At 39.5% G+C, this 18,647-nt stretch overlaps 1 protein-coding gene across 5 annotated transcripts in view; it reads right to left on the reverse strand.

The window, feature by feature from the left end:
• The window catches only part of B3GALNT2 (beta-1,3-N-acetylgalactosaminyltransferase 2), a 66,507-nt gene that overhangs the window by 40,761 nt on the left and 7,099 nt on the right, over positions 1-18,647 (reverse strand). For all 5 annotated transcript variants that reach the window (XM_061404878.1, XM_061404879.1, XM_061404880.1 and 2 more), the window contains exons 2-4: positions 12,556-12,703; positions 6,342-6,442; positions 2,054-2,247 (exon numbers count right to left, since the gene is read on the reverse strand). In XM_061404878.1, coding sequence (XP_061260862.1) covers positions 2,054-2,247; positions 6,342-6,442; positions 12,556-12,703 — 443 coding nt within the window. The remainder of the gene's footprint in view (positions 1-2,053; positions 2,248-6,341; positions 6,443-12,555; positions 12,704-18,647) is intronic.

The raw sequence follows: 18,647 nt of genomic DNA on the forward strand, positions 1-18,647 counted from the left end.
TCTGCCATCTGTGGGGTCGCACAGAGTCAGACACGACTGAAGCGACTTAGCAGTAGCAGCAGCAACTATATGCTGTCCATAAGAAACACAATTTCCAGCCATATGTAAAAAGAATTAATACATCATGATCAAGAAGAATACCAAGTTGCTTTAACACTCCAAAGTTAATAAATGTAACCCCAAAACAATACAAGAGAAAAGGGGAAAAACCCTGGAAACATCCCTGTTGCCCATCGACAGAACAGATAAATACCATGTATTGCTGGAATACAACTTAGCAATTACAACAAGGCAAAGGAAAAATCTGCTGATATAGACAATAACACGGATGAGTTTCTAAAACATCACATTGAGTGAAAGAAGCCTTACTCTGAAGAGTGCTTAGTATATGCTTCTACTTATAAATGAACTCCTACAACAGGCAACACCAGCCCATGATTAAAAACAAGAACAGTGATTGCCTCTAGGGAATGGGGCAGGGTGACAGGAGCCTGGATTACACAGGTTTATGTAGTTTATGCACATTATACTCTGTGATTTTTTTAAACCGTAAACAAATATTAAAATCTAGTTAATGATAAGCACACTGAAGTGTTTAGGGCTGAAATATTATTGAAGCCTGTGAGTTAATCTAAAACACATTTTTTTTTTTTTGGCTGTGCTGTGCAGTGTGTGGGATCTTAGTTACCCGACCAGGGATGAAACCTGTGTGCCCTGAGTTGGAAGTGTACAGTCTTAACAACTAAACCATGACTTTTTAGGAAAGTCCCTAAAATATATGTGTTTTTTTAAAAGCTAGATTGATGAATGACTATAGTACAAGGAGATCCAACCAGTCCATTCTGAAGGAGATCAACCCTGGGATTTCTTTGGAAGGAATGATGCTAAAGCTGAAACTCCAGTACTTTGGCCACCTCATGCGAAGAGTTGACTCAGTGGAAAAAGACTCTGATGTTGGGAGGGATTGGGGGCAGGAGAAGCAGGGGACGACAGAGGATGAGATGGCTGGATGGCATCACTGACTCGATGGATGTGAGTCTGGGTGAACTCCGGGAGTTGATGATGGACAGGGAGGCCTGGCGTGCTGTGACTCATGGGGTCGCAAGGAGTCGGACACGACTGAGCGACTGAACTGAACTGAATAGATGTCATAAAGCAAATACAGCAAAACATTAACTACTGTAGAATTTACTTGGTGGATTTATGGTGTGCTTAGTCACTTCAGTCATGTCCGACTCTCTACAACTCCATGGACCATGGCCCGCCAGGCTCCTCTGTCCATGGGATTCTCCAGGCAAGAATACTGGAGTGGGTTGCCATTTCCTCCTCCAGTGAGAAAGTATGAAGTGAGTGAAGTGAAGTTGCTGAGTCGTGTCCGACTCTTTGCAACCCGATGGACTGTAGCCTACCAGGCTCCTCCGTCCATGGGATTTTCCAGGCAAGAGTACTGGAGTGGGTTGCCATTTCCTTCTCTAGATATATAGCACTCACTGTATAATTCTTTTAAGATTTCTATAGTTTAAAGTCCAGGGACAGATCTTTTCAAATACAATGCCTTGCTACACTCCTTCAGACAAACTCTGAACAAATTTGAGGAAACAAATGGCTTTCCTCAAATATCAGAAACAGTAACCCCAGCTGTTTTAAACTTTTATTTCCTCTATGCTCTTATTATAAAAAAGGTCTGACGTATCTGTTAGCCTGTATTATGTTGATAGACTTTTGGGGTTGGAAGGAAGAGGCAATCATACTTGCTTACACCTATGAGTCCCAAATATTTAATACTCATCAACAGCTTTTTAAATTCCTTAAGCTTTCAGGGATTTTAGGTTGGAAATTTCTAATCTGGTCCAACTCCTCCTTTCCTGGGTATAACATGTTTATTCATCAGTAGTCTCTTCTCAAACCAGCATTATAATGTATTACACTACAATGTGTCTAATCATAAGGGAAGACAGGTGGAAGTCTCCCAACCTACGCACTGCCACAAGGAAAAATGCTGATGATTTTGAAAAATAAAAATGGGGCAAAGCATGTACGAAGCAGTGCATACCTCCTGTTCTGCCTGATAAAGCTTGACAGTGATGTTCCTCTGGAAACCCACATCACCGGCGTCGTAAAACACCCCGAGACTCGTAATAACGATTGGATAGAGAACCCGGAAGCTCACGCTGACAACTCGGTCCTCAGACAGCCCTGATGAAGTGTCTTCCAAAAGACTGAATGCTTCAATCTCCTGATTCAGAACTAAGGAAGTAATAATAACAAAAGGAGTTTTACACAATCAAACACAATCTTTTATTTTACCAATATGAAGTACGCTTGATAGCAAAATCTAGATTTGTTATATAATTCTTTCACAAATGGCAATACATTTTTAAAGTGCTTCAGAAAAAAAAAAAACTTATCAAGAACAAAATTTTCAGCCACATCTTAGCAAAATAATTATTAGAGGTACTTTAATAAACTTTTGCATATGCATATATGCCTCTGTGTATAAACACTATAGGGGAATATTAAAGATTGGATAAATGGGGAAAGGCTGGATAAATGGGGATATTAAAAACAGTACTAATTGCAGTCATAAATAATGAGTACATTTGTCTTGCTCTGCAAATTCCAAAAATCCTACTGCACGTTGAGCACTTTTTGTGATGTCGGGCAATTATCACTGTACAAAAGTAACTGAAATCAATTCAAATAGCACTGAAAAACTAGCCATATAGTATTGACAAAGATAAACACATTAAGCACAGCATTTCTGACCACCTACTATGTGTCACATACCATCAGATTTAATCTTTACAACTACCCTCTGTGGTTGTGGCATTATCTCCAGTTTACAGAGTCGGAAAATGAGCTCCAGAGATGTATCTGATTAAGGTCACAGAAAGTGACAGAGCAGAAATCAAACCCATATCTACTGACTTCAGATTCAGTGCTCTTTCTATTCCCCAGAGTCTAATCAATGACAAAAGCATCCCTTTTGGGATGCCTTATGCCTTTCTCAGCTACCATAAATGAATCAGGATAGACTACATGAAACAGTTAATATGGCTGAAAATATCAATGCCAGCTTGAGAAATAATCTAAAAACTTATTTTAAAAGATTATTCTACATTCTTTGTATGTTTTAGAGCTATGATTTTCCAACTCTGCAGGTCACACAGGCCCTGATGCAGGTCCTGTTAGTTAAAAACATGTGCACACATACTCATATTTATAAAATATGTATGCATTGTCAATGTATTCAATATTAATTAAGGTTACATTTTATTTTCAGATAAGCAGAAATTCTGTTTCCTTCCCACACTCCAGAGGATCATTTGGATCCCTACCTTAGAGTTCCTAGTGTGCTATTTTACGCTTAGTAGCTGCTCAATAAAATAGGATTAAATAGAATTGTTGGCTCCTACCCACTTACAAACATGAGCAGGTGGGAAAAAAGGAGGATACAGATTTTGTCATGGGTTGGGGCAAGCACTGGCCAGACAGTCTAGACTCCAAATATACTGGAAAATAACAAAAATTTTTCTCTTTAATATTTTCAGTAAATAGGATATCCAAAGTGAAGCACGTCTATTAAAGATTATAACATATATATATTTATAAAATATACATGTATTGTCAGTCAAGACATTCAATATTAATAAAGATTACATTTTATTTTCAGATACACAGAAATTCTGTTTTCTTCCCACACTTACCCAAATGATCCGCTAGAGTGTGGGAAGAAAACAGAATTTCTGTATATCTGAAAATAAAATGTAATCTTATTAATACCAAAATATTAATACTTAATACTTTAATATTAACACTTAATACTGTAAGTATTAATCTTAATACTGACAATATGTATATATTTTATAAATGAGAATGTGTAAATAAAATTATAACCATCTAGAAAAATTATTTTCTATCTAAAACAAATGTAACTTGAACTTCAAGCCATCTGGACACAAGATAGCCTGCTGCTCCGATAATCCTATTAATCAAACTTCTATACATCCAGGGTATCATGATGATTAATGTTCATGATGACCTTAAGGTACTGAAATAAATCTAAATGCCATTTAAATCAAAGTAATAAAATCAGATTCTAAATATTAATTTAGGTATACCTATTTTTACAAATTGGTAACCTAAATATTATATACATGAAAATTTTCTATTAATGAAAATCTTCACTCCTTTACTATTAATGAATAACAGCACTTAAAATAATAGAAAGTCTGGTTAAAGCTTTCTTTAAATTTGGCTTGGCCTGGATTTGAATTTCAAATATAATCTGTTCTCTTACGTCATCAGTAATACAATATTTTATTAGGTTCACGGTCCCTTTGGGACCTCAGTGAATGTTAAAGGGAAACATTCACTGTCACCCTCTCCCCAGAAAAACACAATTATACGTAAAATTTTACTTACAATGTTAACTAAATTCATAGACATCCTAAGTAAGAAACATCTGTTTTACAATACAGACCTGAAAATATGGTCCAATTTATTTAAAAAGCTGATTACAACCCAATTTTATAAAAAGGCGGGTTTTTAAAAAAATAACAGTATTAAACACCGAACATATCCCAGAACTAAATACTTCATATGTATCAACTTATTTCATCCTCATGTCAGTCCTGACGGGGTAAGTATAATACTTTTCCCTCCAGTTTACAGATCAGGACACTGAGGTTGCAAGTTGTAAATAACTGTTTGAAGGCCATACAGCTAGGAAATGGCACAGCCTAGATTTAAAGCCAGGAAGCCTGACTACAGAGCCCTTACTCCTAACCATTACTCTGCTGCTACCTACACAGGCAAGGTGCACATAATCATACACATGTGACAGGTCTTAAAACACCTGAAGTCATACTCAGTAGATTCAAGATGTGGGGAAGTTTAACCTCCCTCAGAACCAGAGCTGAACATAATAGGAAATGCTAATAAATAAAGGTATAAAGTTATCACCTTCCTAAAATTGTTTCCCTGGCAACACAGAGAACCTAATTAGGACCACTTGTCTTTAATCTCATCAGAGCTCCCACAAATTTTTAACTGTAAGGAATAAAATAAAATTATTGTGTTTTCTTTCTTTTTTTTTTTTTTACTATTTCTTTTGTACCTTAGGCAATAGTTCTTAGAGAAAGGTGATTCATAAGATCTGTATCAAGGCTATTATAAATCAACAGGCTGGTGAAATTAGCAGTTTTCTGTAAGTTTAAACTTTACTAACTCAGGATTTATCTACACACAAGGAATTTCCAGACGCGTGGGAACCATACTGAAAAATAAACTCTCCTGGATCCTAAAATCATATATATATTCATAAGGAATCTTCACAGACACGCAAAGTGGTTAGTCTGTCAGAAAGGATGAAAGATAAATTTCAATGAAAGTTTGATTTTAGTCTGCCAAAAATAGACTGCTATACTATTTATCTCAACAACTCTTCCTTAACATCAAATTTGCACAGTAGCCCACCCACCCCTTAACTGCAGTTCCGCTTTCCCAAGTTTTCAGTTATCTACATTTAACTACTGTCCAAAAACATTAAATGAAAAATTCCAGTAATAATTCATAAGTTTTAAACTGCGGGCCCTTCTGAGCAGCATGATGCAATTTTGAGCCATCCAGCTTGATCCTGCCTGGTACGTGACTCATCCTTGTCCAGCACATCCCACCCATTAGTCACTCGGCAGCCGTCTGGGTTATCTGGTCAACCATCCACGCACTGCACTGCTTGTGTTCAAGTGATCCTTATTTTATGTCAATAAGGCCTCCAAGGGCAAGAGTGGTGATGCTGGCAACTCAGATGTGCCAAACAGAAGCCAGAAAGTGCTTCCTTTAGGTGAAAAAGTGAAAGCTCTCCACTGAATAAGGGAAGGAAAAAACATCATAGTTGAAGTTGCTAAGATCTACCATAAGAACAATAGTCTATCTGTGAAACTGTGAAGGAGGAAAAAGAAATCTGTGTTAATTTTGCTGTCACAATTCAAACTGCCAAAGTTATGGCCATGTGTGATAAGTGCTTAGTTATATGGAAAAAGCATTAAATTTGTAAGTAAGATACTCTGAGAGACAGATCATACTCACATAACTTTTATTATAGTATGCCGTTACAACTGTTGCATTACTACTTACTGTTGTTAATCTCTTACTGTGCCTAATTTATAAATTAAACTGTATCACAGCTATGGAGGAACAGGGGAAAACAGTGTACATAGGATTTGGTTCTATGCAAGATTTCAGGCATCCACGGGCCGGGGGAGGTCTTGGAATGCATCTCCCGTGGGTAAGGGAGGACCATTGTACACGACAGTGGTAGGGCTGAGGAAAAGACTTACCTGGATTCGTGATGTTGAGTAGTTTGCAGGAATAAGGATCTTCCCTGTCCTCCACAGGCACAGTGCAGCCATGAGCACCTATTATGAACTTCACAAGGACACTGAGAGATGTGTTGGCATTAACATCAGTTACTGATCTTCACCTTGCCCATGCATGCTTCTTCATGCCCATTTCAGAGCTTTTACTTTGAGACAACGAGTATTTATTAGGATTAATTCTAACTTTATTCTTTTGGTCTAGCAAAAAGGGGGAACAGGCAAACCAGAAGTTGCTAACTGCCAAGTGACTGACGTGGAAGCCCTCTACCACAGGACAATATTAGGGCAAGCCTGGCCACCAGCAGACGCTCGGGCCATTTAACTGCAAACTATGGTAAAGCCAACTTCTCATGCCCACACCTAAAAACTTGGCTCTATCAATGAACTTCTTCACTCACTCCCTTCTCTTTCAGAAAGTGTTCCTTCTACTCAAGAGTAGCCTTTCTAGGCCAAGGCAGGGAACATGGGTTCGATCCCTGGTCCAGGAAGATCCCACATGAGTAGCAACAAGAGAAGCCAATGCACTGAGACGCCTGTGCACCACAACTAGAAATTAACTCCTGCTCACAACCAGAGAAAGCCCGCGTGCAGCAACAAAGACCCAGCACAGCCAAAAATAAATAAATAAAAATAATAATAAAAAAAAGTAGTGTTACTATCCCAGGAGAGGACTTCTCCTGAGATCTTGCTTCACTAGCCACCTGTAACCCACAGCTCCTTCCCTACACATAATAAGTATAATGAAGTCCTGACATTAATTTTTATCCACCGTCCTTCCCTCCTTGTCCCCATCCTTTCTTTCCTTTACAGTGAAGTCCTACAAGGGAAAAACTAAAATTGCAGCCTCTGGTTTTCCCTTCTCATTTTATACCACAAAATTTTAGTTTCAGTACCCACCACGCCCACAGAGATGTCTACTACGAATATAACTAGCGATCTGCTGCTTGATCAACACTCCTTACCCTTCCCTACTTGGCTTTCCTGAGCCTGGAGGGTGCAGTTCTCCTTAGAAAGCTCTCTTCCTTTTACACGTGGCCCTGCTCGGTGGCTCCCAGCTCTTCCGGCCCAGCCTGTCCACTGAGTGGACACCACCCCTGGGCTTTGCCCTTGGATCACTTCTCACTCAACTCACTCTTTTCCTTTGCTCTTTTTGGACATTTTTTTCTGGCCTCATCACATAGCATTTAGGATCTCAATTCCCTGACCAGGGATCAAACCCAAGCCCTCTGCAGTGGAAGCGTAAAGTCTTAACCGCTGGACCACCAGGGAAGTCCCTCCCTGGACAATATTTATTCCTAAGGCTTCAACCAGCTTGGGAGTGATTCCTGAATTAGCATCTCTAGCTTGGACCCATCTTCTAAGGAAAAGATTCACAAATTCATCGTACATTTTCAGCTCAACGGCCCACAAACAGCTGCGTGCTACAGCCTGCTCCCACTGTGCCATGAGGGCCGACTATAAAATTTTCAAGGATTCTGTGAGCTGGTTATTAACCACAGATTTTATTAAGAATTAAATTATATAAACTTACAACTAAATGCATTATATTAAGAACAAATGATACCAATGCTCAGATTCATCATGTCTTAACTATTTCACTATCATCTCTGCTCCTGGGGTTATGTCTATCTGTTGTATCTGTGTGGTGGGGATATTATGATGCTATGCCACTGCTGATCTTCCCCAAGTCTGTGTCTAGAGACATATATAGCTTGAAATTGGCCACAGTGGTAATACTTACACCATGGAAACAAGCAAGCACTACAAATAAAGGCTGGATTTATTGTTCTGTTGACTGTCCAGACGTAAAGTGATGGAGAAAATGTTAGTAATTCAGATTAAACTTAAAACTTGTGGGTACACGTATAACTGATTCACTTTGCTGTATAGCAGAAAGTAATACTACATTGTAAATCAACTAGACTCCCAATAAAGATTCAGTTCAGTTGCTCAGTCATGTCCAACTCTTTGCAACCCCATGGACTAAAGCACACCAGGCTTCCCTGTCCATTACCAACTCCCGGAGCTTGCTCAAACTCATGTCTATCGGGTCGGTGTCATCCAACCATCTCACCCTCCAAAATAAAATAAAAGCCTTAAAAAAAAAACAAACCACACACACAAAAAATTTGTGGCCATTCCACAGTGAATAGTACAAAAAATTGAGGAAATACTCCTCCCTTGTTCAAAACCTATGATCTGATTCAGCAAGGAGGTCACTCCCTTCATTGACTCAGAGTTCTGTCATGTACCACAGTTGTCATTTAGTTTTACACTTGAAATATTCATGCCAGAATTATGCTCTTGTCAACTGCAGCAACAAGCCAGCTATAGATACAAAAGTCTGGCAAATGATGAAAACACTCTGAGAATCAACTGGCTAGATGAAGTCTGAGACTTTTATAAACATTAGTTTCTGTCAATTATACACTACACAGCCTTTGTATCAATAAAGTTTATAACAAACATATACATACAAATAAGCATGCTTTTCTTCAGACAGCCAGTGGATAAACATTTAACATCACACCCCTGACTGCAGGTACCTCAAACTCAACAAATCTACATCTGAGCGCCTTTCTCATGAAACCTGCTCTTCTCATCTAGTACTTTTTGTCTCGATGGATGATTTCATTATTCTCCAAGTTAGAAAGCTAGCAAATATTCTAGCATTCTCTTTCTCTTTCTACGTTCAATAGCCTTATTTTTTTTAAAAAGTCACCACTTTAGCTCAGCCCTTAGCAGTCCTTGTCTAAATGGGTCTCACCCACCCCTGAACTCTCAACACACTGTCTGGTTCCTGCCTGCTGCTGCTGCTAAGTCACGTCAGTCATGTCCGACCCTGTGCGACCCCGGAGACAGCAGCCCACCAGGCTCCCCCGTCCCTGGGATTCTCCAGGCAAGAACACTGGAGTGGGTTGCCATTTCCTTCTCCAATGCATGAAAGTGAAAAGTGAAAGTGAAGTCGCTCAGTCGTGTCCGACTCTTAGCGACCCCACGGACTGCAGCCCACCAGGCTCCTCCATCCATGGGATTTTCCAGGCAAGAGTACTAGAGTGGGGTGCCATCGCCTTCTCCGATATCACAGCACACATAACATTTTATTACACTACTACATCTATTTCCTTCTACTAAACTCCAAGCCCTCATAAAGGCTCAGGCTGTACTGGATTTATCTATACATAGCATACCACCTGCGCAAAGGATAATAAACACTTGAGAAACTGACAACTTACAGCTTCACTACAAAGGTTTTTAATTAAATAGAGTCCTTGAAATGTATGTGGAGTCTGGCTCCTTCAGTGAAATACAAGACTTGAAAGTAAGCCATAACCACAGAAATGCAAAGGCTTTCTTTTACTAACAGCCAATTATGCCAGAATACTTTTTACAAACTAGAATATAGCTGTTTAGAATAAAAGTATAAAGAGAAATGAACAAATGTGTTAAATTATTGCAGATATTTACCGAATTTAAGCTACCTTAGTCTTACTAGGTCCACAAAATTACTCTGCCCCAGGAAAAAGTATTGAGCTAATATCTATTTTTATATAGATATCCCATCATTTTAATAAAACAAATCACCAAGCTTACTTAATTGAAAGCCCTAATGCTATGACAGCAAATAAACTATCGATGAGAGCCTGAATGTTAACTCTACTCATTATATGTAGCTGTCAATCATCCCCTCAATAGTTGTTGAGTGTCTTACTCTGCCAAGTTAGGTTCCAGGTGCTGGAAATATACCAGTGAAAAAAGCTGAAGCCCCTGTGCTCATAAAACACAGTTTGTGGGGAAAGACAAAATTTGTAAATATACAACTAAGTATAATAAACATGCTAGCTTGTGATACATATCATAAAAAAAATAAGTCCAGTAAGAGAAGACAGAGTTGGAATGGTACTATTTAACATGGCACTGCCTGCGAAGGTGATATCTAAGCAGAGGCCTGAAGACAGTGAGGAAGTGAGCCGTGAGGACATGCGTGGAACACGGGCACAGGCAGGGGATGGCAAGTGCAAAGGCCCTGAGGCAGGAGCACACTGAAGGTATTCAAGGTGGCCAGTGCAGGGACGGGGAGCAGACGCAGGTAAGGCTAAAGGCCACAAAAAAGACCTGGGACTTCACTCTGAGCAAGAAGAGAAGTTAGTGGAGGTGTAGGAGCAGAAAATTGGCATAATTTGGCTATTTTTAAAAGGATCATTCTAGTTACAGTATGGAAAATAAAACATAAGGGATGAAAGGTGGAAGCAGAAAGTTCAGACACAGAGGCTCCTGCAGTAATCTGGGTGAGGGGTGATGGTGGCCTGAACCAGTGTGGTGGTTCTGTGGTGCAGGTGGGGAGAGGCTGGATTCCAGATGCAATGGAAAGGAAACACTGAGAAGATACGCTAGTAGACTGGATGTGGATAAGATAACACTGTACTATGAATTGCAAAAACCTATTTTTCTGATGCTTTGACATTCCCCCCAACAGGCTGTGAGCATCCTGCCCAGATGACCAGGTACACATGGGTGACGAGGCTGGTCCTGCCACAGGTTTGCCCTCTTGCCACCCCCTACCCCGACAGTGACCTAGTGACATTCAAACACAGCAATGAAATGCCCTCACACCTGTCGCTTGTACTTTCCTCTCTGACCCCCAGTAAAGGCACCTGCTGTTGGGTCTTCCCTCTCTTGGCTCCCCACCTGCTCGGGTGAGTCCGTTCCCTGGATGCTCCTCCTACTCGGTCCCCTGCACTGGGGTGTTGGACCTCTCTCTCTTAGACCTGTGAGCATAATAAATCCTTTAATCTCCTATGCCTCAGGAAATTCCCAGGGTAATTTCCACTGCTGTGTTGCAATGATCCTTCAAGACCCCACAAGGGCGACTTACTCCTCCATTCACAAGACAAACACCCAAGTTTTTGGTCTGAGCAACTGGGAGAGAAGGTCATTATTTTCTGAGCTGGGAAAGGCAATCAGAAGTGCAGGTTTTCAAGGTGGTTCTATAGCAGTGATGATTCCGAGGCCCTTCTATCATCATTTCGATCATGAACTAGAGAAACCTGTCTTGAAAAGGAATGGAAGCTGCTATGAGTAAGATAGGAAATCTATAAATTTCACTACTGGTGATGAGAAAATTCACAACCACAGTTCCCTCGTATACTACTCAGTCACAAGCATGCCAGCTGTATACGATCCTGAGGGCCTTCTCTGCTTCTCAGTGACTTCACACAAGCACAGAAGAATCTTCACACCACTAGGAGTCCACACTTCTCTGCCTCTCTTTCACTAGCCCCTCACTGCATAATCTTCAGAGGCTGCTTTTCCTGAGAAGACTAAGACCTTGGGCTCCTAACCAATAACTGAGCCATCTAATGCCAACACATGACATGCTGGTACTTCCCTGACGGTCCAGTGGTCCAAGAATCTGCCTTGCATTGGAAGGCACTCAGGTTCGATGCCTGGTTGGGGAACTAAGATCCCACACGCCACGGGGCAACTAAACTAAGCCTGTGTGCCACAACGCAAGAACCTGCACATTGCAACAAAAAATCCCACGTAATCAACTAAGATCCAACAGCCAAATAAGTATTTAAAAAAACAGATAAATCAACTGTACTCCAATATAAAGTCAAATTAAAAAAAAAAAACCCACAACAACACGTGACATGCTATCAAAGCTCAAGTCTGGAAGGGTGGCTGAGAGAAAAAGAGGATGGCAAACTGTACAAATCGTAGACCACACACAGCTAAAACCACCACAGAACAGAAACAAACTAAGTGTCTCCCAGTGAAGTCAGTCAAAAGCATATTTAGACACAAATCCATCTAGTAGAAACTACTCTGGAACAGAACCTTTTAAGGACCATTCTTCTAAATAAAAGCAAAAAAACCCCCAAAAGCCAATAAAGAAAAAGCAAACAAACCAACCACACTAGGTATCTAGAAAAACTAGGTATGTGAACCACTGAATATGGAATATACTCCTCTCCAACTATCTTTTGGCTTAAAATCTTGGTTAAGTTTACTTTTAGGGCTCAACTACATGGAGAAAAAGCAAAATGAGATAGTCCTCTCTCCTGGGAAAAAGAGACCACATATCTGAATTAATAGCTCTGACTATCCAAGAAGAGGTTTTTCAGAACACTCACTCAATATGGCAGGCAAGGTGTGAACTCAAGGAACCTACCGTTGACTTAGTGCTGGATGTTGTAGCAAATGCTTCAGCCAGGTGCTTCTTATCACATTGCGAAGCTGATGGTTATTGCGGGCTGACAGCACACCAACCACCACGTCATAGTGATTAGATTTCCACTGAGGAAATAAGGCCAACTGATCTAGAAATAAGCAACAATAAGCTGAAATGTCATGTCTCAATTACTGTTAAGTCCAATATGGAGCATACAAATGTTTATTACAAAATAATATATGTTGATGCTTGTAAAAAAAAAAAAAAGACAAATAAATACAAAGAAAAAAAATTGTAAAGGGCTCGTAACCTCACCATCCAGAGATATCCACTACTAACATTTTGGCGTAGCCCTTTTGTTTCCATACCTATACATGTATTTGCGCTCACACAGTACGTATGTCGGGCTTCCCTGGGCTCAGCCGGTAAAGAATCTGCCTGCATTGCAGGAGACCCCAGTTCAATCCCTGGGTTAGGAAGATCCCCTGGAGAAGGGATAGGCTACCCACTCCAGTATTCATGCGCTTCCCTGGTGGCTCAGCTGGTAAAGAATCCGCCTGCAATGCAGGAAACCCAGGTTCCATCCATGGGTTCAGAAGATCCCCAGGAGGAGGGCATAACAACCTACTCCAGTATTCTTGCCTGGAGAATTCCCATGGACAGAGGAGCTGGTGGGCTACAGTCTATGGGATCACAGAAGAGTCGGACACGACTGAGCACCTAAGTGCAGCACAGCATGCATGTCAATTCTTAAAAACAAGTGAGATGTTTCTCATGAGAATCAGTTCAGAAGGTCAATGTGGCATAAACTGCACAGCAGTGAGCAGCAAGAGCCAATTAAGCTATAGTCAGAATCCTGGCTCTTTAGCTATAAAAGTTATTTAACTTCTTAAGCTTTAGTTTCCTTAAGTAGAAACAGGTGTAATAATACTTCTCATAGAGTTGTTGTAAAAATTAAACAAAATAATGTGTATAAAGGTCCTGGCTTGGTACCAGGCAAACAGCAGGCAATCAAGCAACTAACAATTCATTTTGATATTTGGCAAAACTAATACAATTATGTAAAGTTTAAAAATAAAATAAAATTAAAAAAAAAAAAAAAAAAACAAATTTGCTTTCAAAGGGGAAGCCACACATTAATATTGGTTACTAAGTCTGGGAGATAAAGCTGAAGGACTACCATGCTGCAAAGAATCAGAACCCTTATTTATGCCAATAAATTCTACAAGCAGCAAACATTTATCACTTAGTCTAAAGAGGGGAAATAGCATTTCTTTTTTTCTTTTACTTTTTGGCTGCATCACACAGCAAATGGGATCTTCCTTGACCAAGGATTGAACCCACACCCCCCACAATGGAAGTCTGGAGTCCTAACCACTGGACTGCCAGGGAAGTTCCTGAAACATTTCTAGTTTGAAGGAAAAAAAAAAAATCAAGTGACAAGTCATTATTTTTACTGTCATATTTATGACTCATTTTCTATTGTCATTTAATGGACGAGATTACATTTTATAAATCTGTCCTCAGAAAAAGATAGAAAGATATTTTGTCCCTATTTATCATCAGCAGTTTCAAAGCTTGTAAGCTACAAGCCTATACATAGCTCTGATTAGGGATCCCATTTCATCTTTCTCCAGTGGTGAAAACTGATCCAAAATGTTTCCAAAAATAAATCATTGAAGGCCGGAGAGTGTTACTACATTAAACACAATGTTTTTGTATCCCATAGGATCTAGTTATTCAAAAGACAACAAAACTATGTTATTTCTTCAAGGGAGAATGATTTAAATGCTTATGTAAAATTAGCAATGACAACCCATTCCCTCCTCCTCCTTTATCAGAGAGACACTGGTAGTAAGTATATTTTATTGACAGCAGTGAGGCAAATGCAGTCACCCACACATAACTGACTGCAGAGCTGACATGCTGCCACAGTATCAGTAAGAAGCTATTCAAATCCTTGGGCCTCAGTTTCCTCATCAGAGAAGACTGACACCAAAAAGTCTTTAGATGCTCTATTTCATCTGTTTCAAAATGTCTTCTCAAAAGATTAAAAAGCTTTAAAAGATTAGAGGAAAATTTAAACGTATCCCAAATGCCTCAGTTATTGACATCGTGAGAAAACAAAGCTGCTGCACAAAAATCTCAACATAACTGAAACATCTCTTTAAATGCCAAACACCACTACCTTATTTTGGATCAGTAATCAAAATAGGTCTTTTATAGATGGATTACATGAGACATAATTCAACCTTTTCTTGATCGCAAAATCTCCTTAAAATTGTTCTCCGATCTCTCTTTCTCAACATTAATTCTAGCCGAAGCATCAACTCAGTTTCTTATCTTTTACTTGGACCTACAAGGGTATCCTAATGGTTTCACCCGGACCTCTTGAGATTTTTCTAAAAATAAATAAACAGACACGAAGATAACCATGTGGTATGTGAAAATCTCACGGATTACCGCTGTAAAGTACTTTTTGATCTTATTTCACTTCTCTCTGCCACTGCCAATCCTCTCTGCTTCTAATCCATGTCTAAGTTGCTTCTATTGAACTGTGTAACTTCCCATACATTTCTCTTTTTCTTGCAGAAGAGAAGTACATGTCAGATTTTCGCCTTCAGAGAACTTCTACTTCCAGGAAAACAGTTTTCTAAAGACTCAACCGAAAAACTCTGTTAGAACTAATAAATTCAGTAAGGTTACAGGATATATAATATACGAAAGTCAACTGTATTTCTATACAATATCAAACTATCAGAAAGAGAAATTAAGAAAACAATCCCAATTTTAATTGCATCAAAAAGAATAAAATACCTAGGAATAAACTTAACCAAGGTGGCAAAAGATCTGTACACTGAAAAGTATAAGATATTGATGAAATCAATTGCAAAACATAAAAACAAAAGATATCCCATGCTAATGGATCAGAAGCATTAATATTGTTAAGATGTCCATACTAGCTAAAGCAATCAACAGATTCAGTGTAATCTCTATTAAAATTTCAAGGACATTTTTCACAGAAACAGAAAAAAAAAAATCCTAAAATTTGTATGGAACCGCAAAGACCTTGAATAGCCAAAGCAATCTAGAGAAAGAAGAACAAAGCTGGAAACACCATACTGCCTGGTTTCAAACCATATTATAAAGCTACGGTAATCAGTACAGTACTGGCATTAAAGCAGACGCACACATCAATGGAACATAATAGAGAGCCCAGAAATAAACCCACACGTGTATGGTCCATTCAATTACAGCAAAGGAGCCAAGAATACACAACAAGGAAAGGACAGTCTCTTAAACAGATGATATGGGAAAACTGGACAGCCACATGCAAAGGAATGAAACGGAACCACTAACTTACCACTATACACAAAAATCAACTCAAAATGGATTAAAAACTTGAATGTAGGACCATAAAAGTCCTATAAGAAAACACAGGCAAGTAAGCTCCTTGATGGTGGTCTTTGCAATAATTTTTTTAGATGTGACACTAAAAGCAAAGACAACAAAAACAAAAATAAACGAGACTACATCAGACTAAAAAGCTCCTGCACAGCAAAGGGAACCATCAACAAAAAGTGAACAGGCAACCAACTGAACAGAAGATATTTACAAATCATATCTGATTAATATGCAAAGCACATAAAGAACTCATACAACTCAATAGCAAAAATCCACAGAATCCTAGTTAAAACTGGGCAGAGGATCTGAATAGACATTTCTCCAAAGAAGACATACAGCCTGCTGTCAGCTACGTGAAACGGTGCTCAAAATCACTCATCAGGGAAATGCCAATCAAAACCACAATGAAATCTCACCACACCCCCTGGCACAGCTATTATCAAAAAGGTAAGAAATAATAAATGTTGGAGAGGACGTAGGGAAGAGGGAACTCTTGTGCACGCACTGTTGGTGGGAATGTAAATTGATGCAGCCACTATGAAAAACAGCATGGTGGTTCCTCAAAAAATTAAAGATAGAACTCCCATTCGAGCCAGCAAAACCACTTCTGGATATTATCTGAAGGAAATGAAAACTTCCACTAGAAAAGACAAGAATGGAGATGATATGCATGATAGTGAACATGGGGATGCTCACTGCAGCATTATTTTCTATAGTCAAGATATGGAAGCAACCTAAGTGTCCACTGATGGGTGAATGAAGAAAATGTATTCTTTACACACAATGGAATGTTACTCAGCCACAAAAAAGAAGGAAATCTTGCCATTTGCAGCAACACTCAAGACCCTGTGGGCATTATGCTAAGTGAAGTAAGTCAGACAAAGACAGACTAATAAAACAAAACACCAAACTCATAGAGAACAGATAGGTGTTCACCAGAGGATGCGGGTAGGCAAAACGGTAAGAGGTACAAACTTCCAGCTATAAAATAAGTAAGTTCCGGGGTTGTAAATAAAGCATGATGACAACAGTTAATAATACCGTATTGTAGAGAGTTGCCTGGTGGCCTAGTGGTTAGGAGACCAGGCTTTCACTACTGGGGCCCTGGGTTCAATCCCTGGTCAGAAAACAGATTCCACCAGCAGGGCCAAGAAAAGCAAAACAAAACTGCATTGTATTCAAATGTTGCTAAACAGAGTAGGTCTTCAAAGCTCTCATCAGAGGAAAAAGAAAACTGACTATGCTGGTGACAGATGTTAACTAAATATATTATGGTTAGCTATATATATTTCAGGATATATACATGTATCAAATCATTCAGCTGCACAACTGAACTGAGGCTTGTTAGTCAATTATACCCCAATTTTAAAAAGAGCCTGTGGTTTCTTCTACCACATGCCACCAATGTGTATCAGTGCAACAGATCTGTGAATACTGTTACACAGTATAAAACTCAAAGGGGACAGCTGCCTGGCGGCCTCGGGGTTAGGATTCAGTGCTTTCACTGCTGTGGCCCAGGTGTGACATCTAGTCAGGAAACCAGTATCCCCGCAGGCTGCATGGTGCAACCAAGATTAAACACACACACAAACCCCTCCAAGTGGATGCTGTGTAAGAACGCAGCCCAACTTCTCAGTCCCCTTCTGTATTTTTCTCACCTCTGCTCAGTGTTCCAAGCATAGGGTAACTTGTTCAATTCTCATGTCTGAAAATTGGGGGAAAAAAAAAACAACCCAACCCAACTAAAAAGTAAACATGGGCAAAAAAAGATAATTCACAGAAAAAGAAATGTAAAGAGCCAACACATCTACGAAAAACAGTTCAACATCACTGGAAGCCAAGTTTGAATGACAGCAATAAGACACGAGTTTTCTCTTACATTCAAACTGACAAATATCTTCTTAAATGACAATGCCCTAATGATGGATATTTTGAAACAGGCAGTTGTTACCAGGAAAAGGCTACTTTCCTATGTTGCTGACAGGAATGTACTCCGGTATAATATTCTACAGGAAATTTCCCCATGATACATCAAATTCCTCAGAATTCTGTAACTTTTGTCCTTAGCTAAAAATACATTTTAAAGAAATAACCGGTGATGCATTAAAAGATCTCTATTCATCACAGAGTCGTTTCTTAATCATGAAAAACTGCAAACTACATGAATACAATGGACAAGGCACTAGTTAAATAAATTATGGTGTATCCACATGCCAGAATACTACACAGCCACTGACATTATGCTTTAAAGAAATCATTAAATATTGTTCTACATCTTATGAAAAGAAGCAGGTTAAGAGATCTATGTACATAGAGTGTGTTAGTCGCAGCTGTGTCCAGCTCTTTGTGACTCCCTGACTGTAGCCCGCCAGGCTCCTCTGTCCATGGAATGCTCCAGGCAAGAATACTGGAGTGGGAATTTCTTTCCTACTGGAGCCACTTCCTTCTCCAGGGGGTCTTCCTGACCCAGGAATCAAACCCAAGGCCCCTGCACTGAAGGCAAAGTCTTTACCACCTTAGCCACCAGGGAAGCCCTATGTACTATATGATTCTATTTATATAAAGCACATAAAGCCGGCAAATCTCTGCATTAAAGATTAGGATCCTGTTACCACTCCTGGCCATGGGAGCACAAAGGAAGCTTCTAAGGTGTTGGCAGTTTTCCTGTCTTTAATTTGGGTGCTGAT

This window comes from Bos javanicus, chromosome 28, assembly GCF_032452875.1.
Source record: "Bos javanicus breed banteng chromosome 28, ARS-OSU_banteng_1.0, whole genome shotgun sequence".
Classification (NCBI taxonomy): Eukaryota; Metazoa; Chordata; class Mammalia; order Artiodactyla; family Bovidae; genus Bos; species Bos javanicus.